The sequence below is a fragment of the Schistocerca americana genome, chromosome 2 (genome assembly GCF_021461395.2).
Source record: "Schistocerca americana isolate TAMUIC-IGC-003095 chromosome 2, iqSchAmer2.1, whole genome shotgun sequence".
NCBI lineage: Eukaryota > Metazoa > Arthropoda > Insecta > Orthoptera > Acrididae > Schistocerca > Schistocerca americana.
In genome coordinates, this window is record NC_060120.1 from 149651480 (window position 1) to 149673915 (window position 22436).

General features: G+C 38.0%; 1 protein-coding gene across 1 annotated transcript in view; it reads right to left on the reverse strand.

The window, feature by feature from the left end:
• LOC124596458 (structural maintenance of chromosomes protein 4-like) overlaps nucleotides 1-22436 on the reverse strand; it is a 317218-nt gene that overhangs the window by 136941 nt on the left and 157841 nt on the right. Inside the window, exon 7 of the mRNA XM_047135592.1 lies at nucleotides 16690-16840. Coding sequence (XP_046991548.1) covers nucleotides 16690-16840 — 151 coding nt within the window. The remainder of the gene's footprint in view (nucleotides 1-16689; nucleotides 16841-22436) is intronic.

The window sequence follows — 22436 nt, forward strand, 5'->3', positions numbered from 1 at the left end:
AAGGACATGAGACATGTCTCAGTTTCTTGTATTCCAACACTTACCATTCCGATTTACTTCTTTCATTTTCTTCCCTCCTCTCATACTTCTTACACGACTGTATTTTCTGAAATCATCACGACGATGAATGATGTTAGTGTTACGTCAAGTGGACCTAATTTTTTCAATATTGTGATGTCCAAGAATTCTCTTTACACTGAAAATAGGTGCAATTTATACTACCCACTTGCCTAATTTGCATTAGTGCTTGATACCTATTAAAATGTGAGTTTAAAAGCTAAAACACATGGTAGAGCAACGGTCAGTAAGACTGTGTGACATGAAAAACATTTACTGTTGCAGCCTACAATACAAAGATGAAGTTTTCTTTTTTTTTTTTCTTTTCTTTTTTGCTACTGTACATTACATGTACATCACATGAAAGGTACCTTTTTTATATAAAAATGTCTTTCTTACAACATAATAAGCTGTGGAAGAGAACTGTAAGTAGATTTTACAGATATGTCAGTTGGTTTACAGAAGACATTTCGTTTTCCTAGTATACTCTCATCTTATTAGCCACATTCAGGTAAAATCAGTATGTGTTATGTGGCTTTTCATTTTATTGCTTGCTGTTCTGTAATCACACATCATAAAAAAATTATTTACAACTTTTAGTGATTTACAAATATCACAATGCAATAAAATTATTCCTGCATACCATCATTTCTGCCAAAATATTGCTTTAAAAATGACAGAAAGTTAGGTGTAAGAGTGTAAGCTAATATATCAAGTAATAGTGTTGAAGGGGAACATATTCGTATTGCTGATACATGTCAGTCATGCAAAGAGGACGGGAATTCGTAAAGTATACATAGCCATACATGTATTTATTTGGCATAAATGATTAAATGAACAGCTAACAAAATAAATTCTAATAGCAATGTCTATTAACTGGCAGTTGCAGTAAATAGTGTTTGAATGACAGCTTCACTCAAATGCTGATCTGGAGGGAATACACACCTCAGTGACTAGAGCACTGATTTCTTTGCAATCATGGGGCGCTGTGTACTTAACGGATGTGATAAAACAAAAAAGAATGTAGAATGCTAAATTAATGTCTGTATGCAGTGGTGGGGAGCTCCCGTTAATGCTCGACCAACATGGTCTGTGGCTTGCAGAAATAAACTCTGGAAAAATGCATCTGCACTGAACGGTGGCTCAGCTCACACCACAGTTGCTTTTTGCTGACCCATGCCCATGCATGCTACATAAGTTACCAGAATTTTGCCTATTGGTAAGTGTGCACACCGACAGAAACCTGACACAGCTAGCTGTTAGCAGTTCTAGTCCATTTCATGCAGTTCAGTGACACAGCTGCCACAGTGTAAATGCATGATAAAGATGGTGGGTAAAGTTATAGATCACAGACTGATAACAACATTGCAGTCATGAGGCATCTAACGGACTCAAACATATAAAAATACAAATGACCACTGAATTCACTATTTACATATGAGAAGAATGGTAACATAAATCAAGAATGGCCTACAGCCTCAAATTATCTGTCATAATAGCTGCTGCTACTGCAGTTGCTACAGTTAGTTGTTCATCTCTTTCCCTTGATGTCACTTTCACTACAAATAAGTGAAGCAATTATCCCTTGTGGTTGTACATTGCAGTACAGAAGTGATTGTTTAACTTTGATAAATAATGTACAGGCAGAGAGAGAGAGAGAGAGAGAGAGAGAGAGAGAGAGAGAGAGAGAAATGAAACTGAGAGCGAATAATTAACGTGGCAAGTATATAGTGTAAAAGCATTTGGGAACTGACCTGGCATCTACAGTGTTTATAAAAGAATTGAAACAAATCTGATATCTAGATGTGACAGAGAGAGAAGGAGCAAACAGAGTTTAAATCTGTTTCCAGATGTTCAGTGCTGCAACCTCGAGACACATTATATGGACTAAGGTAGCCTAACAACATAAAACATTTTAAATTATTGCTTTAGATCAGCAAATTTTAAAGTCAGGCCTAGTTATAACTAATACTTTTTTCCCTTCAACCTCTCATGTGTTGCTTGGTCATATAAGAGAAGCATAAATTTGTGAAGTGCAACAGTTACCCAATTGAAACTCCCTGGCAGATTAAAACTGTGTGTCGGACCGAGACTCGAACTCGGGACCTTTGCCTTTCGCGGGCAAGTGCTCTACCATCTGAGCTACCCAAGCACGACTCACGTCCCATCCTCACAGCTCTACTTCCGCCAGTACCGTCTCCTACTTACCAAACTTCAAAGTAGGAGACGAGGTACTGGCGGAAATAGAGCTGTGAGGACGGGGTGTTGTCCTGCTGCACAACAATTCCTGATTGTGAGGCGCTTCATGAACTTAATAATTTATTCAGTGATTTAAGTAGAAGATTGTAACATTTCTGGATGGTTGTAGCTGGACAGCAGTCAAGTCCAATTCTCTGTTCCTCCACCCAGAAATGGAAAATTGCAGATGCCACAACACTGCCTCAAAAGGAAACAAAAAAAGAATGGGCATGCGAAGAGATACCAAAATCTGGAAGAAAGAACAGCTTCTGAATGGTTGATATATTTGGTGCAAAAAAGAGAATAATATGAAAAAGAAACAGGAAACTTTAATGTGTGTAAAAAAAGAGGGTTCTGAGAGTAACTGTATGCATGCAAATAATGTCACTGGAATAAAAAATAAAAAATCACAGTCAGAGAAATGAAAGGCTTTCTCACGGTAAGCAAGAAAGCCAGGGCCAACTTAGAAGCAGAGAGGGACAAGGCAGAAACTAGGCTAAGATGGACATCACGCTCATGCCATGCAGGCAAATAAAATGCTAGCAGTATTTAATCAGTGTAATATTGTGAAGACAATGTTCCTGCGAATAAGGTTATGCACACAGTCAGACAGTGACAACCTCAAATTAACAGTGTTTAAGTGATTTTTCCTTATAAATCTATGGCAAAAGTATATGAAGGTGTTCGTATGTGATGCTATCCAGACTTCCCACAATGAGCTTCAACTGCCTCGATACTTCAAGTAAATGCAAATTTATGTTGCAAGGAAAACTTAAGTTTCCGAGTCAAAGTAATTAACACAAGCAAACAAACATCCAAAATTGCAGCTCTGCCATGATAACACCATACACATCAGAATCACTAGTACAAGTTGCGTTCAAAGTCATCAAAAGTACGGTATTTTAAAGTGAAGTTTAATCAGGAGTGTAAAAGATCTTCATTCACAATGAAATTGTTTGTTATCAAATATAATCGCAAAATTTTATCCCTTCACATCTATTGACTGTTTTCTCAATATTCCTTATTTCCTTCACTCCCAACTAGCATTGTTTACAGCATTTCAGTTTTCAGGCATAAGTCCCCATGTTTAACAAATTGGTGTCAATTAAAACTGATCATTATTGGGCACAGGATAATTGTCATTAAAAGTCAGTAAAAACTTTATTACTTAGGCTGCTCATTCATGGATAGTAAAATTCTGAGGTGCATCATTTGCATGATGAAGTCTTGATAAAGTAAATTTTATATGACACTTAATGCTAATCGAAGGCACTGTCTTACTTGCAAATATTTTTCATTGGTCGTGTTGTTGAATTTTTCTATTTACTAAATTTCATTGTGGACAGTTACCGTAAACATAATGAAAGAGTGACCTAAAAGAGAGGAAGAAAATACTGAAAACAACCACATACACTTGTATATATGGTCACACTTAAACCCAACATCTATCTATGTCCTACTTCTTGGATTAGCATCTTCTCTGATGATAGATTACTATTTCGGCATTGCAGAACATGAGATTTCAGATACTTAAGGTAATATGGTTTAGAAACACCAGCAAGGGATCACCACAGACTTAATCTTTGACAAAATTTGGAGGAACATGATAATGCGGAAAGTGATGTGAAGGGAAGTGACAAGGTTTCAGAGGTGTGAAGCAGACGAGCATTTGGAATTCAGTAGTGCTGTTGAATCTTTTTGAATGGTTCCTTCACAAGGAAATGATGACATGCTGCTAGAGGGGAAAGGACAGCAGATAGCTAAGTGAAAGTGAAGAGCTGCTCAGCAGTGATGCCTGAACATTCACACATGGATGTCGGTACTGACTGTAAAAGAAACACAGTTGGGAGTAGTCAAGAACCAGATCACTTGTTTTGCAGTAAAACTAATGCAATCCCACCATAAAGACCAACACTATAAAGCTCAGTATCATTGGGCAGGTGGAGTTACATGGATGACATGTAGACCACAGCTCCCATTAAACAAAGCACAAATCACTGCGTGGAACACGTTCTAACTGGTTGTCTTTACCAAGCGAGAGTATTAAAGATGATGGGTTACCCTCCTGACAGTCCAGACTGTTCTGGCGATGAAGAAGCTGTTGGGAAGATGATGCTTCACTTCAGGTGAAGTTCAGGGCACTGTGACACTATGGCTCGACAGACATGCTATAGACATTCAACCAGAGAAGAGTGTAAAGTGCTACACTATTACAGCAAACATCTTAATCAGCATCTCGATGTTATGTTGAAAAACACACAACCCGTGTACACAGAGTATTCATCCATAAACGCTTTCAGATGTTTATACTTGTTTTAAATTCTGGGTTAATTGGAATTAAAAAGCTACAGCCCTTGCACAAGAAAATGTGATTTCTGAAGCCACAATTAGTATATAGAACTAACTGCCTGTCACTGTTGTTATTGAGAATGTAGTGTTCGAGCTCTAGCATCAATGGGCTGTTACTTTCTTTTTGAGCAAGGGTAAACATGGTGTCACTAGATTCAAACTTGCTCAGATCAGAGCCTAGTACTATGGTGTCCCTGCATTTGAAACTGTAGCAGAAGACAAGAAGTACACTACAGAGGGTGTGTTTACAGCTGGCATGGGGGCATTTTCCAATGAATATCAGGCAAAAGAAGACTTCAAAACAACAATGAATTTGTATGGATAAGAAACAAACTCAAAACTAAAAGAAAAAGACACATGTTGTGATACATACCCTCAAGAAACTGAATTTTGAGGCTAACATCTCCTTGCAACTGACAAAGAAAAACTATGTAATGGATTAGGACTCAACTGAGCCTTCCAAACATCCCTTGCACAGTGAGTCATGGTTTCAACCAGCCAGTACTTTTCTCATGTAGTTTCTAACTAAGTATGTAGAGATGGATTGAGAGCTACTCATGAAAAAAGAAAGATCCATTTATTGTGCTGCCTGCGAATAAAAAGAAGAGGTTACTAATCTGTTATGATTTTAAAGTAATTTTTAAATGACTAAAAAATAAAATAAAAAAAGGCCCCTTATGACTTTGACTTAGCCATAATTTTGCTTATCAAGCAGCTTATGGTAGTGGTATCTCAATAACTTATTAGCAAAGTGAAACTGTGCACACATTTTTTGTGTTGTCAGTGGACTGTCAGGCCATGACACAAAGCTCACTACACTAATACAGATTTGTTACACCCATAATTATTAAATCCAGGCTTTTAAAAGACACAACAAAAGTACTGACAAAAACTGTGCCAAATTCTAGTATTGAAATCAATCAATTGCTTTTTTTATCAGGTCATATCTACTTACAAAAATAATTTTCCTGATAAAATTATTAAACTGAATGTAACAAAACAGTTAAAGGGAAGTTGGATTTGACTCATATTACAACAAAGAAATTTATAAATTAAGTGGAGAAAATAACTAATGAGATATACTTTTGCAGCACAAGAACTATCATAATACACAAAGTAACTTTTAAGAAATAACTAAATGCATAAGCTTCATGTTTGAAGTTCACAATCAGACAATAAAATAAAATCAGTATGGTGAAAGAAAAAAACGTAGTGGAGGCATATGACACCATTTCAGAGGAGCTTGACTGCAAATGGTTCAAAGTGAACACACTACCTTATGAAACAAAATTTTCAACATTTTAACAAAATTAACTACTTTCACATCCCTCTCTACATTAAATAAAACCTCGTAATGGGCTAGTAAAGTATGGAAAGTTGTTCTACAACTTGCAACACTCTCAGATATGTATGTTCACAATTAATTCATATTCAAAAGAAGCCACACATTGTCCTGATAGTTAAACTTAGCTCCACCGTGATCTACAACTAAAGTGTTAGACTGGTGACTGCGTGTAACATGTAAGTGGTAATTCCATTGCCACTATCATTCACATTGGATGATGACAAAAATTTCAAATCCAAACACAGATTTAGATGACTACTGAAGACCAAGAATAACATATTGAAGATATAATATAGAACATAAAAATGGTGACAAAATTATTTAATGAATGTTTATATCTAAACACAAAAAAGAAACAATAGAAGCTAAAAGTGAAAGTGCTTGCAAGTCACATAACCAATTTCATTAAAACTGACTTTAGTCCAAAAAGAGGTGAACAATAGTGCTACCAAAGTCATTGATCACTTACAGAACAATATTAAATGCCTGGCAGGTAGCAAAGCTGAAATTGAAAGTATACTGTAAAGATCCTTCTGTGCAACTCCTCAAAATTATTTTTACATCAGAACTTCTAGTTTATTTAGTGTGAAAGTATTAATTAAATACTTACTTTTGTTATTATACATTTTTTCTGTAATATGAACACATCTCTAATGGCCAGCTTGTAGTCATATAAAAACATAAATTAAATTGCAAACTGAATTGCTTCACATCATTAAGATGTATCACCTAATTGAAGCATGGAACTCACGACTAACATCTTTACAGTGGAAATTACTTCACACAAAAAATAAGCAAAGACTTCTGAAATTGAAGACATTGTGCACTTAAACTACACAAAATTATCTAATAAGACACTAAAAATATTAATCAAAAGTGCAAAAACTGGTGCTCCAGATGAGTGCTTGCTGTTTTTTAAAATTGTTAAGTCAGTGAAGACAGCTAGTCAAGGGCAATAAAAGTATGAGACATCACAGAAAAATCACTGTTTGAAAACACATAAAACCTTATAGATGTATAAAGATCTTCTTGTGGCTTCAAAGAAAACATAATGCAAAAAAAGAACTGTTTGGGAAACAAAAATAATACAAACAAGAGAAATGTTAGTCAACAAAAGTAAAGTAAGTTTCACTATATGACTGCAGGTAAGGATGATGTACTTCAGCACTACATGGCCAAAGGAATTTGTAAACAAAGGTAAGGAACAAAATAATGTGAACACCCTGGTATAAATATCTCATTTCTAAAGCTTCTTCTGAGTGATTATTAATGATTTAAAACTGTCTTGTTGTGTGTTGTGGCACCAATACATCTTTGACAGTTGTACCAATTTACTGTCAAGCTGGACTATTCAGACATTAAATGAGGATAATTTGTTTAGTAGCAGTTTAGTTTGTGCTTTTATGATAACGAAATCCACAGTTGCTTTATTTAGTACCATGACTGTAGACAAAGTTTGTGGGAGAAATTCATCTGCTAAAACACCATACAGAATTGAAGAATACTGTTACATTTAATAAAGACAACTGATATGAAAGTGACTCCTTAGATTAATGTGCCTCTAGATAAAGGTGTGAATGAAAACAGTGAATTAACTGAGGACAGTTAATAGTATAAAATCTATTGTAAACCCAGGTGAATTTAAAGCAAAGGCTTCATTGTCCTAAAAGTGCAAAGTTTCAACAACTGTCCAACAGAAAAACATAATATTGCACTGATCCATACCACAAGGCATGTTTCTGCATAGAGTTTTGTACTGATCCATATCGCAAGGCATGTTTCTGCATAGAGTACACCAGTCAAAGTACATAATCTACACTGTTTTCATCCAACAATGAGTCATCATAGGGTTTCTGCAACAGTTAGGGTTGTCACAAGTTGGTTTTCAGTGGGTTCTCCAGTCACAATGAAATTAAGTGCAACTGATAAGGCCTCTAAACTGTTTTACGTGGCCACGATCATTAAAGGAAGTAGGCATTGTTCCACTAAAGGACTGCACAATAATGTGTATGCTTGCACAGCTGGATATGGCAAAGACTGGTTTTTGTTGTTGCAGATGAAATGACATTTACTTTAGTCCCCTCAACAACAAAAGTAAAACAGCAAACTCACTCAACTTTATGATTTCTCAGACTGGTCCTCTGTACACAAAGAGGTGATCATCATTATCAACAACAACATTGCTGTCTAAAGAAATTCCAAGGTGAATTCCAAAGGGAGCTACCAGACCTAAAATGATTAATGCTTAGTATGTAAAATTCTTAGCCATGGGGAATGTACATAGAAAGTCAGGTTCTGGCAGGAAAACCACCTCCGATGAAATGATACAGGAGATCAGAGACACCTTCCAAAGAAGCCCTCAAATTCAGTTCAATGAGCATCACGAAAGCTAAACATCCCTCGTTTAACAGTTTACAAGGTGCTGCATAAACAACTTTGCTTCCACGCATAAAAAGTTCACATAGTTCAGGCATTAAAGTGGAACGGCTTTTAGTTACACCACAAATTTGCAATTAAGAAGCTGCAATGGATTTGGTAAAACCCCAACTATTTAGTAAATATAATTTTTTCCACCAAAGAAAACTTCCGCAAATGTGGGCAGTATGATTGGCACAACATTTGCACTTGGGGTTTGGAAAACACTCACAGTTTTCAATAACGTGTCAAAGACAGTAATGCGAATGTGTGTTGTGTGCTGATGAAAGACAGTGTAGTTAAGACAATTTTGCTTATGGAGCAAACAGTAATGTGAAACATTTATCGGGGCACGCCTGAGCAATTTGATGCCCCTCAGCCTCTTGCCCTTCAGCCAAATGCAATCACCCAGCAGGATGGTGCACCACAGTATTGGAGTTTACACATTTTTGACTTCTGGAACAAACATTTCCAAAGCGATGGAGAGGGTGTGATGGAGCACCCAAGTGTCTACCACGATTCCAGTCACAATCCCCTCTGGATTTCTCCCAACTGGATTATGTGAAAGACATTGTGCACGTCTCATCTGTATGTGCCTTGGCAATCTCCACAGAATGGATGGATGAAATACTCTCCACCACCCCAGGCATTCTTGTGTGCGCGTGGGTTGAGATAGAGTATCATCAAGACATTTTTAAATGTTACAAAAGAAAATAACGCAGCAGTATAATAATTTTTTGTACAAAATGTTTTGAGTTACTTTCCATGATGCCACAAATTGCATCTATGTGCCATACTTTTTTTCTTAATTGTATCTGGAAATTAGGCAAGTTTAAATTGGACACCCTGTATAATGTACGTATTCATGGTGGTTACTTACATCACTGGTGCACTGCAATTAAAACACTCGTGGATCAGGCTAAAAGAATCTGGGAGCCACAGTACTTGAAAGAAAAGCTCCATCATCATTTATGAATTAATTTCAAAAGAAATAGCTGCTAGGAGAAATAAATAGGGCACTACATCCTAAAATATCTGGAATTTCTGGTGGGGAAAACAAGAAAAGAAGCAGCTAAAAGTTTTCCTCCCATTCACAAAAACTGTCACTGATGGCATCAGGAGAGTGCTAAGGAGAAACGTTATTGACAGAATGTTTAAAGATGCACGAATATCTGTACACTGCAAAGGACCTGTGTCCGCTGCTTGCTACAGCAGGAATACACAAAAATGCTTGCACATGTGGTACAGTATACATAGAAATTACTAAAAAATGCATTAACAGGTGGCTTAAGGAACTCAAGAGCTACTGTCATCTGGGCAATAAGAATTAATTGGCAGTATCCATGTCTGACCAGGTGAAGGTACTACGGAATGAATAAATTCATTTCAAATTTCATCCTGGTCGAATTATTACTGCACTGTGATGTTCAGAGAGGCCGCAGAAATTTAAACATGCATAAACAACTTTAACGGAAAAGAAGGAGGACTGAAATTAGACAAGTTGTGGGCTTTAAACATATATGAAGTGAACACTGATAATTCTGTTACCTTAAGCAGCAGTCAGATAATGTCACAATCCAACCAGTGTGTAGTTACATATAAACAGTTCACCTTGTGGAACTTGTTTAAGTTTGCAAATAGCAACTGAATCTTTATAGCCTCCGAGAATGTCTTTAGCATTAGGAGACAAAACCTTAGGCACAGTAATTTACCTCATATCACAACCTAACAACCGTATAACAAAAACCATACAGCATAACCTATCTCTGGTTTGTCCTCTCCTCGACTACTTTTCTCTGTTTATCTTTTCTTTGGCTGACCAAGCTTACTTCATCCTGGTTTTGTCTTATAGCTTGGCAGAAACTTTGGTAGTTCGCTTTCCTGCATTCTCATTACATGCTCTTTAAGTTTTTCCCTTTTATTCACTATTTCTTAATTAAGATGAAAATATTTCATTCTTTTCTAATACCTTCATTTGCATTCCCATAAAATAATATGTAGTCAGCTGCTACTCTCAGAGAGCACATCTCTGCAGTTTCTATGCTTTTGATCTGTCATTCAGTATGTGTCCTTTCACATCTATACAAAAATTTTAGTACTGTCATACTTTATTTAGTTTAAACAATTTAACCCTCCTGTGACATCTTAAGTGCCATTTGACAACCTCATACAGTTAATGGAATTTCTGTAGCTTTTTACTGGCACTAACATGCAGAGAAATGCCCTGTAATTTCTTAACAGCTCGTCTAAGAAATTCTACTTTTGCTGTGATAACCAACTGTATTACCATTCATTTTGTACCACCGCTGTGGCTACAACATTTTGTGAGGCATAGATGCGAGCCATCACAATTTAATTCACCCATGCCAATGCCGATGCCAGGTGGCCAGCTGCCAGCTCGCGACATGATCACACATCAGAGGATGCACTGCCTCAGGGCCTGTGTGTGCCACCAACATGCAGCACCACGTCAAGTCACTGAGCAACAAACTAACTTCATATAATTCACGAGTTAAACGGGCTTTCTCTTATTTCGCTGTTGTATTTGCTCGTAGTAACTTGAACTCTGCTCCAAGGATGAATTGTGTTTGTATCTTGGACTTGGCATGGCCTTGTACTCTGAACTTATATGGGCTATCGGAACTGTGTTGTTGACATTGTAGAACTTTGTGTCTGTTCTTATTTTTGTGTGAAATCACAACATGTATGACAAGCAAATATCATGTATGGGGTGAAATGTAGATCTATGGTGCCTTCAAACTGGGGCACCCTTGCTCAGGGAGACACACCAGACAGAAAAGCAGGCACATCTGGAAGTAAAAAAATGTGGCAGCCCCCGTCAGAGTAAACCTGCACAGCACTCTTAATGCAGGCAGCGGATAATTTCTCACTGAGAATTCTCAAGCTACCTTGGATAAGACTGGTCACAGCCAGGCAATAAAACAAATAAAAAATTGTGGAACTGAATAAAAGTACACATGGAGATTGAGGAGCTGAATCTGAAGCCATTTGATTTTTTGCTGGAAAATCAAATGCATAGCACAATGGACCTTACATGTTATCACAGATTTTTTTCCACTGTCTGTGAATATGGACAGGCCAGGTAAGTATAAATTTGTCAATGATATAATGGTTGCTAAATACAAAATTTCCATTAGACAAGGATCTAGTTATTCTGAAATTATGCCAGGGGTGTAATTGCTGTATGGGCATGAGAATTTATCAGTAGAAAGGATGCAAGAGTGCACCACATATTTTTTTAATTATTTTCTTCCGCTCTTTCCTTTATGCGTTACTGTACACACGAGAAGAAATGAAGAAGTACAAAGTTAAATAGGAAGAATGACACAAATAAAAAGGTAGCCTCCAAAGAAAGTTAGAAATAATACACTCCAGGCAAATGGTAACAAAGTTGGCACAAAATTAATCTCAGGCAATTAAGTACCATCAATTGAGAGTGAAAATGGCTATAAAAGACTGAGACACATATCGCATTTACCATACATTGCTGTACACTTGAAATCAGTGATGATTTTTACAGCGCTACAGTTCCGAGATAAAATTTTATTTTAATCCTTCACCCCTGCACTGCAATTGATTGCTTACCACTTGTTCTATCAAAAAGAAGACACAAAGGTTCAATATTATGCAGCTGTAAACAATACTTCCTGTTTGCTTCCTTTCCTTACATTATTTGCTGACTGTGTGTCAAGTGAAAAACATTATTCCAATAGTCAATTAAATACCAACACCATTCCCATCATGACTAACATCACCCAACGTGGGGTGACAGAATTTAGAATTTAAAATAAATGTATATATGAACATTGGTTCTTACCAAACAAAAACTCACCCTTGTCAGCAATCACAATAGTAACAATTGCACTTAATGATGAGTAGCCAATACTCTGAATGTACACCAGTCACTATAGGTGAAATCACTCAACACTCAAAACTGCAACTTCCTGAACAGCAACACCTAACAGAGCCTGGTTGAAGAGAGCAATATATGATGTGATAAACATTTGTAATAGATTATGTTCAATATAATGTAGTAAGCCATCAGGTAGCTTTATTTGAAAATTAAATTGTTCACTCAATATTGAAATGTATGATAGTTGTCAGTCCTATTAATTATTAGGTTTCACTCACATGTCTGCACGTGTGTTTTCTTAATACAGCCGGAGAACAGGACAAACTATTGTGTATCAAATGACATACGTACATTTCTTCTACTGCCCAATCAGCTCTTAATAAAGTATGCCCATGCAGAAAAAAGTCCACCAAAGATGATGAAATATCATAAAAGGAAGACAAAACCCAGAAATGAAGTCTTCACAGCATAGATAAGGGTTTCTTATTTACCTCAGATGAAAATAAGTTTAAAGTCATAGAAGACAAGTGATTTACCATCACCTGTACGTACCCATATTCATTCTTGTGAAATATACACTTTATGTTAAGTGTTAAAAAAGATGAACGAAGAGATAATAATACTAACCCTGCCGAGAGGGACTCACTATGAAAGTAAAAATGTCCAGGCAGAAGTAAGAGCTTTGGGAGGCAACAATATAGGCTCTATACAAACATATCCAATGGACAATTTGTCTCTTGCGGGAATGAACATCCAAAGTCGATAATCATCCGTATCTCAAAAACAAATATTTCATCTGATTGTAATCTGTTAGGTACAACAGTCCACATATATCGTAGATGAAATTCTATACTGTTTATTGCAACTGCTACTAGAAACAGTTTTTTCATGTGTTTACTTAGTTGCCTGAAGAAAAAACGAAAGCAGTAATTAGTTACTACAAAACATTAGCTGTGTATTCATGAACCTCTTTAATATAGATCCTGCCTTAACTTATTCAGTTTTGCAAGAGTGAAAAAAATAAATAATTTAAACAAACCACTCACATAAAAATTTCATTTTTACATATTAACTAACGACAAAATAAAATAAAACAAAATTATATTTTCAAGTGTCCTGCAGAGTTTATATTCCTATTTATGCACGACATTTCATTGACTTGCGTAGTCTCTCTCTCTCTCTCTCTCTCTCTCTCTCTCACACGCACACGCACACGCACACGCACGCACACACACACACACACACACACACACAAATACATTGTGCCACAGTATATGTGTTCATCTGCACAATGTAGCCATACAGGTGGTGTGTGTGTGTGTGTGTGTGTGTGTGCGTGTGTGGAATGAAAATGTACATTTCTTCTGCTGCCAAATCAACACCTAAAATAAAGTGTGCCCATGAACAAAAAAGCACACCAATGATGATGAGATGTTGTAAAAAAGAAATCAAAACCCAGAAATGAAGTCTTCACAACATAGATAAGGGATTCTCATTTATCTCTGGTGAAAATAAGTTTAGAGCTGTAGAAGACAAATGATTTACCATCACCTATACAGCTACAATGAGTAGTGTGTGTGTGTGTGTGTGTGTGGGGGGGGGGGGGGGGCAGGGGGGGGGGGGAGTTGCTGTTTGCAAGCGCCTAGCTCATTGCTGATTAAAGGATTTATCTGCAAGCTAATAAATTTTTCAATTTTTTTTGTGTGCCTGTCAATGACTCATCGCATGTGCTATTGGTCTCCTTTCCTCATTCTTCCACAAGTCTGCCATATCAGAATCATTATTTCTCATTACTATTCCATTTGTAGATGGTAAAGAATTAGAATTTTGTTAATTTTAGATTCATGATTATTGGGTAGAAGCATCTGGGATTTCCAAACCACACCGCTTTCAAACACATCCTTGTGCTTCCAGAGATTAGCACCACCTCCAGGAGTCAATCCAGATTTGACAGGCTGTGAAACAGCCATGCCATTACTGTTGAGCATGCTGTGGTCATAGTAATATTCTGCCAATGGGTGGTCAAATTTTCTCTTTGTCACTGTTTGGCAAAAGCCAGCAGAGTTGATACATAACTAGACTGCTTTCGTGGGTGGCCCTGTCACTGATGGGGTAGATTATCCCTGTAATGTGAGTGGACGGATGGAGTATGGGGTAGGTCTTGCATCTGGATATTTCATGTCGCCCATGTGATGAGAGGTAGGGGCTAGGAGTGACTTAAGGCTTAAGTAGGTGAAGGAATACAGTTTTGGGAGAGGTGAAGCATGAGGAGATGATGACAGAAGAGACAAACATAAAAGTACGAGGAAAGAGGGGGTAGGGCTGGTAAAACAGATTAAAGGAGTGGAACATGTACACTGAGACAAGCAGGAGAAAGAAGCGGGAGAGCAGCAACAGAACACCCATAACATATGTATGTGAAGGAAAGGACAGAGGAAAGTGAAAAGCTACTATAGGTTACATCTCGGAGAATTGCAGCATCTTCAGAATTTATTGAATAAATTTTACTCTCTCTTGTGTTCAGAGAAACTGAGACAATCCACATGACCCCAAATGCTTATCTGAAGGTCCCCTACTTTGTCTTTTGCAGTCCATAGGTATATCTAATCACTGTTGGGTTCCTTGCACATTAATCCTAACCTGTAATGTTATCTTCTATTTTATCTGTAGTTTCTAATGAAAGAAAAAAATTAGTCTTAATGCTGAGAATTTATTGGTTTTAAATGTTTTACATTTCTGTCATCTCTGCATTATGTGATACAGTTTAAACTACTGTTACATATAATTTATATTCCACACATTGACACAGTAGTAGACGTCCAGGCATTCTTTGAGAAGATCCTATCTTCTGGTATGTGAACGTGTTAGCATAAGAAGCAATCAGTTGCAGTTTGAGAACCTGAGTTAAGTCACAATCAATGTCCCCTGGGAAGAATCAGTATGAAGATACATGTAAGAGGGCTACATGTTAGGAATTTGTTGTTAACTGTGTGATTATAGGTCAGAAATTACCCTTGAAAACAAAAATTCAATTCTGTCAGTTACTTTTGTAGCTAATTGTCTCTAACTGTGAGTAAGCTAATGCGTTAGTTTTCTGTTAGACAGATAACATTAGAGATAATCTTTATGTTATGAAATAAGTGATAAAAGTTTATGCACCATTATATTCTAGTCACCATACAAAAAAGAAGTACAGACAATGAACCTTAACACTAACATCAATAAATCTTGTCTTTCTTAAATTAATTGTGCTTGCCAGCATGCATCTATGAATGTAAGCACGAACATTTGTGGATAAAAGTCATGTGCTAAACCAAGACTCAAACCTAAACACCTGCAAACATCGTTCTTCAAATTCAGTCATTTCAACACATCACACTGATCTACAGACTGATTCACCCTCACATCTCTCCCTACATTACAAACTCAACAGAGGCTCACTTGATGTTCTTTTAGGGATGCCACCTATAATGGAGCACGTTGTTCAGACTTTGGCCCCCTCAATTTGTGAAATGTAAGTGTCTGAGTTTGAATCCTGGATTGGCATAAAGTTTTAATTATTAGCAAATTTTGTATTTTCATTTGATTTTAAAAGTGTTTCTGTCATTTGTCGACACTGAGCAGATAATTAAAATTTATGTTATCTTTTCCAATACATAATGTCAGGGGAGGAAAGTGTAGATCATTTTAAATCACAAAATAGATTTATGGACATTACTGTTGCTTTTCATGGTGAAATCACTTGTTCATACCAAATTTCATCACAAAATATACCCAATTAATAACAAAAAAATCTGCCTTGTATACCACTATATCTATAAAGCTAAACATGGAATATTTGAGACCATGAAGATAGTAAAGCTGCTGACTATTAATGTGTGTACATAAAACTTGAGGTTAAGCAGTAGTCCTCTCAATGAACTGACTACACAATTAAATATCTCAAAACCATGTGGTAGGATGTGCAAGTTTTGTGAGTCACAGACAAGCTATCGTGTTTTTTACCGTTATATAAGTAAACTAATTCTTTGGTCTCTCAGCATAGGCATATATCACATGTCAGAATTTTATTCATCTTCTCACTTTTCAATTTCTCTGTGATCAAAACCTATTTTATTTCTTACAGTTACAATTACTTTGACAAAAGATGATGACAACAACAACTGTAATGTGAAATTTGTCCCCCATAAATTGTCAAAATTATAATTAATTTTCATATCGACAGTCCTTATAACAATCCATTATAACAAACTACAATAATGAAAAAACTTTGCAATGAGAAAGAAAAAGTACTAATACAGAAACAAGCAAGTACACAGCCCACCAGTGTAAACACCCTAACAGAAAGTGTGCAGGTATGTTTCTATTTAGAAATGTTAGGATTGTTTTCTACAGCAAAGTCTAATACCACCTTTCTTTCTTCATTAGCAAGCCGTTTCTCGCCTCTGTCTCGCATTTTGTTTGCTGACTTTATTTCCTGCCGCACTTTTTCTGTCTGAACTGCTGCAGCATTTAGTGATTCTTTTACAGTTTCTTTCTTGGACAATAGTTCATCTTTATTCCTGTGGGAAAAATATTGCATTAAAATGAATTCATGATGGTAATAAATTTAAACACACAGCCACAGTCTAAAAGGATCAGATGGTAATAAGTCCAACCCTTTCATAACATGTATGAGGGTGGTTTGAAAAGTTCTCAGAATGGAACAGAAAAAAAGTACTTACATCACTGAAACTTTTTTTATTTTTCAATGTATCCTCCTTGTAGATTAATGCACTTGGTCCAACGATGATCCAGTGCCTTGATCCCATCTCAAAAATGAGTTTCCTCCAGGCATGCAAAATAGTTGTCAACTCCAGCTATCAATTCTTCGTTTGAAGTGAGTCTTCGTCCACCAAGAAAAATTTTCAATTTTGGGAAGAGATGGAAGTTTGGCAGAGCCATATCAGGTGAAAAAGGCGGGTGTGGTAATGATTCATACCTTAGTTCGTGTAATTTTGCCATGGCGATGGACACGTGTGCGGGCGTGCATTGTCTTGATGCAGCACCCATCTTGCAGATAATTTTTTCATTTCTAATTCTTCAGTTAAAATGTGATATACACTTTCAGATGACATCTGGCAAGCATGAGCAATTACATCCCCTTTCATGAACATTTTGTGCACTTTCGGAATGATTCCTGGAGTAGTGACACATTTTGGTCAACCACTGTGCAGATCATCATCTAAGCTCTCCCGACCAAATTTAAATTCATTTGTCCACTTGGCAACAGTTGAATATGAAGGAGCAGAGTCCCGCAGTGTATTCTGGAAATTGACATGAATGTCCTTTGCTTTCATATCTTTCTTTATGAAGTACTTAATCACTGCCCGAATCTCGATTGTTTTCCATCTTCACAAATCACTACGCAGGAACGACAGAGCCACGGGTGCCATAGCTCTCTTCCTAGAGCACTGACGTGGCACGTATTTACAGGCAACAGTCCAATGAATATCGTGTGAACAACTAGTTGCACTAGCGCTGACCTCTCATGGTGATTCCGAAAACTTTTCAAACCACCCTCGCATTTAGTTCCATTGCACACTGTCATTCAGACATAAAATGAAGTTTCAGGCTTGCAGCCAGACGACACTGATATCTTGCCACAATATTACCGCTGACAACCATTTAACCATCTTCATGTGAATTTTAGTGAGTTTCAGTGTGAAATATTGCGGCAAGATGTCAATGTTGTCCGATTTTAAGCCTGATACCTCATGGAATACTCATTACTCCACAAAAACTATAAGAAGATGTAAGAGAAGTTCTTGAAGTTCTCAGCACTTTCAATAGGTGTTGTTGCTGTATACAGAAGTCACTTGTCATCTTCGCATGTGGATGTTGGTAATTTGCAATTGTCATGATTTATGTCCACGCTATTTATGATGTGGAGTATGTCAACTGGCTCACTATTTTTAATAATGCATGGAAAGTTCTGGTTGAGAATAACAAATTATTTAGGAATACAGAGACGACTCACCAAAAGGCAGAAGCGCTGTGTCATCAACAGATACACAAACGAAAGGTACAGAGCTTTGCTTTGCTAGCTTTCAGAATGAAATTCCTTTCTCAAGCTGTAGGAAACACACACACTCACACACACACACACACACACACACACACACACACACACACACACTCTTTCTCCCTAAATCATGCTCATTCGACTGCCAGCTCTTTCCTGGCCCATGGTGAGTGTATTGGGTGAGGTGGCGCTGCAGGACAGGTTGGGGTCAGGGATGGAGAGAGGTAGGAGGCAGGGAGGGGGTTTGGGGGGGGGGGGGGGGGAAGTGTCCAGCAGCTTGTCTGCGGGCTAGCTAGTGGTGCAGTTAGAGGGGGCAGATGGCAGACAGATGAGCATGGACACACACACACACACACACACACACACACACACACACACACACACTATTGGTTGGGGGTACTGCGAATTACATTAGGTTTAGGCCAAGGGGGTTAGGAGAGCAGAGTGTGTACTGTAAGGAAAGCTCCCATCTGCGTAGCTCGAAAAAGCTGGCAGTGGTGTGGAGGATCCAGATGGCAAGGCTTGTGAAGCAGCCATTGAAATCTGTCATGTTGTGCTCTGCTGCATGTTGCAGCACTGGGCAGTCCACTTTGTTTTTGGCAACAGTTTGGCAGTGGCCATTAATTCTGGTTGACAGCTGGTTGGTTGGCATACCAATGTAAATCGTTTTGCAGTAGTTGTAGCAGAGCTGGTATTTAACATGGCTGCTTTCATAGGTGTCCCAGCTTCTGATGGGATAGGATAAGCCTGTGACGGGACTGGAGTAGGAGGTACTGGGTGGATTGATGGATAGGGCAGCTATCCTTAAGACACATCCTTTGCTCCCATATGCCCCTGGCTTAAACCTAAGGTAGCTCACTGCCCCCCCCCCCCCCCCCCCCAAATCCAATATTGTGTTAATTTGTGTGTGTGTGTGAAAGCTAGCAAAGCAAAGCTTTGTACCTTTTGTTTGTGTATCTGTCGACAACACAGTGCTTCCGCCTTACCGTGAGTCATCTCTTAACTCCTAAATAATTTGGCTCACTATTTTTCATATACAAGATGTTAAAAAAAAGTGTAAAATATTTTCAGGGATGGTAGTACTCATTGAACATCAACAATAAGACCCATAAATATGGGTCTGGAAGAACATCCTTTCTGATATCCGAACACATGTTCACAGGAGGTGCTGAAAGATGTTTAGTTGTAGGTATGAGCACAGTGGAGGGTAGCCCTGGAGAAGAGAGAGAGAGAGAGAGAGAGAGAGAGAGAGAGAGACCAAAAATGCAAAGAAAGGGTAATGAGTTGCAATGGGATGTGAAAGAAGTCTAAAAATGGTAGGCAAATTAGATAATCTGAAAATAGAGACGAAAATTTGAATCTAGATGCAGTAGTAGCCAGTGAAATGACAGAATTACAATAAAAATTTCTCAACAATTGGATATAAGGCAACATCAACAGCAGTAGAAAGTGATGTAAGGGGAGTAGGCTTTATTATTAATAGGAAGGTAGAGTGAGGAGTGAGTTACCATGAACAGTTCAGCAAACGAATTATTCTCATCAGAACTTTAACTAAACCAATGTCAACAAGAATACTTCAGATATACATTCAGACATCACAAGCAAATGATTACAAGACAGAGAGGGTATACAAAAGGAACTGAAAGAGCAAGTCACTATGTAAAAGGAGATAAAAACCTAATAATCACTGGGCTTTAAAATGCTGTAATAGGGAAGAAAAAATTCTGTAACAGTGAAGAGAAGGCTGAAGTTCAACCTTTCAAGCAAGTAGTTTCTGTGGACATGCCTAGCTTATGGGTGGTAGTTTAAGCAGCTGCTGATATGTGGCTGCAGAGTTTTCTTTAAATTAATGTAGCACAGTTATTATCGGTTTAAAATTACTTCAATTTTTAGGAAGTGTTATCAGTTAAAATGAATTTTGATAGGAGTTTGAAACAGGTTCCTACATTGCAGTTCCTTCCTGTGAGTTTCCAGCAATTCTGTTATTAAAAGCAGCCTGAATTTTACGTGTGATCTTTTCTTTGACTTCACACTGGCTTGATAAACAATAAAGGTACTCTGCACTGAAACACTCTTAGTCTTCAAAATACAGCATGTGACCCAGTGGGCATAAATGTTATTTCACCACAAAGGCTACTGGCATGATGTGTGGTTCCTAAGATCTCTGGCTCTTGGTAGTGTAGGGGAGCGACCACAAGTGGCCACACGCTGTTCCAGTCAGGTGCAAAGTTTCTGCTTCTGACAGCAGTGATTTTTAAAATATAGGAAGGCTGTAATCAATAACTCTAGGTGACACAGGAGAATTTGTCTGTTGTTCTATTTAGTTAACAAAATTTGACAATACATTTTAGTGGTTTACTGCAAAGAATGGGCACATGAGTATCTAGTTAAGCATAAGATTGTGCGAGAATGAGGTTACATTTCAGATTTAAGCTACAGTTTTATACCAAATAATTCTAAATATTTCTGTACTGTAAAGCCGAAGGCAAATGACCAGTAATATTCAGAATACAATTTGTTCACTGCGATTCTCCAAAGCTAGTGCCGCAGCATGAAAATTCTGCAAGTACAAAATTTGTGCTTTCTTCAAAGTTCCACACCGTGGCATTCCAGCTGACCATCGGTCACCGCAACTTCTAATAAACATTTCTCAAGCCCATTCAGGGAACCCATGGTTGACATATTGTCCCTCACTCTGAGTTCCCAATTCCCATATACACTATGTGATCAAAAGTATCCGGACATACCCAAAAACATATGTTCTTCATATTAGGTGCATTGTGCTGCCACCTACTGCCAGGTACTCCATATCAGCAACTTAAGTAGTCATTAGACATCTTGAGAGAGCAGAATGGGGTGCTCCGCAGAACTCACGGACTTCAATCATGATCAGGTGATAGGGAGTCATTTGTGTAATATGTCTGTACGCGAGATATTCCCACTCCTCAACATCCCTAGGTCCACTGTTCATGATGTGATAGTGAAGTGGAAACGTGAAGGGACAAGTACAGCACAAAAGCATACAGGCCGACCTTGTCTGTTCACTGACAGAGACTGCCAACAGTTGAAGAGGGTAGTAATGTGTAATAGGCAGACATCTATCCAGACCATCACACAGGAATTCCAAACTGACTCAGGATCCACTGCAAGTACTATGACAGTTAGGTGGGAGGTGAGAAAACTTGGATTCATGGCCTAGTGGCTGCTCGTAAGCCACACATCACGCCGGTAAATGCCAAATGATGCCTCGCTTGGTGCAAGGAGCATAAAAATTGGATGATTGAACAATGGAAAAATGTTGTGTGGAGTGACGAATCATGGTACACAATGAGACGATCTGATGGCAGGGTGTGGGTATGACAAATGCCCAGTGAACATCATCTGCCAACGCGTTTAACGCCAAAAGTAAAATTTGGAGGCGGTGGTGTTATGGTGTGGTCGTGGAGGGGGCTTCCATCCCTTGTTGTTTTGCACGGCACTATCACAGCACAGGCCTACATTTATGTTTCAAGCACCTTCTTGCTTCCCACTATTGAAGAGCAATTTGGGAATGGTGATTGCATCTTTCAACAAGATCAAGCACCTGTTCATAATGCACAGCCTGTGGCAGAGTGGTTACACGACAATAACATCCCTGTAATGGACTGGCCTGCACAATGTCCTGACCTGAATCCTACAGAACACCTTAGGGATGTTTTGGAACGCCATTTGTGCCAGGCCTCACTGACCTACAACAATATCTCTCCTCAGACCAGCACCCCATGAATAATGGGGTACCATTGCCCAAGAAACCTTCCGCACCTGACTGAATGTATACCTGTGAGAGTGGAAGCTGTCATCAAGGGTAAGGGTGGGCCAACACCATACTGAATTCCAGCATTGCCGATGGAGGGCGTCACTAACTTGTATGTCATTTTCAACCATGTGTATGGATACTTTTGATCATGCAGTATATATGCACACCCAATATGCTTCCAAAATCCATTACTTTCACTACCCAAACACAGAACTACATCTTATAACCTACATTAAAGCTACTGGTGTGACTATGTGCCACTTCCAAAGCTGCATCTGCCAATACCAAACATGGCTGT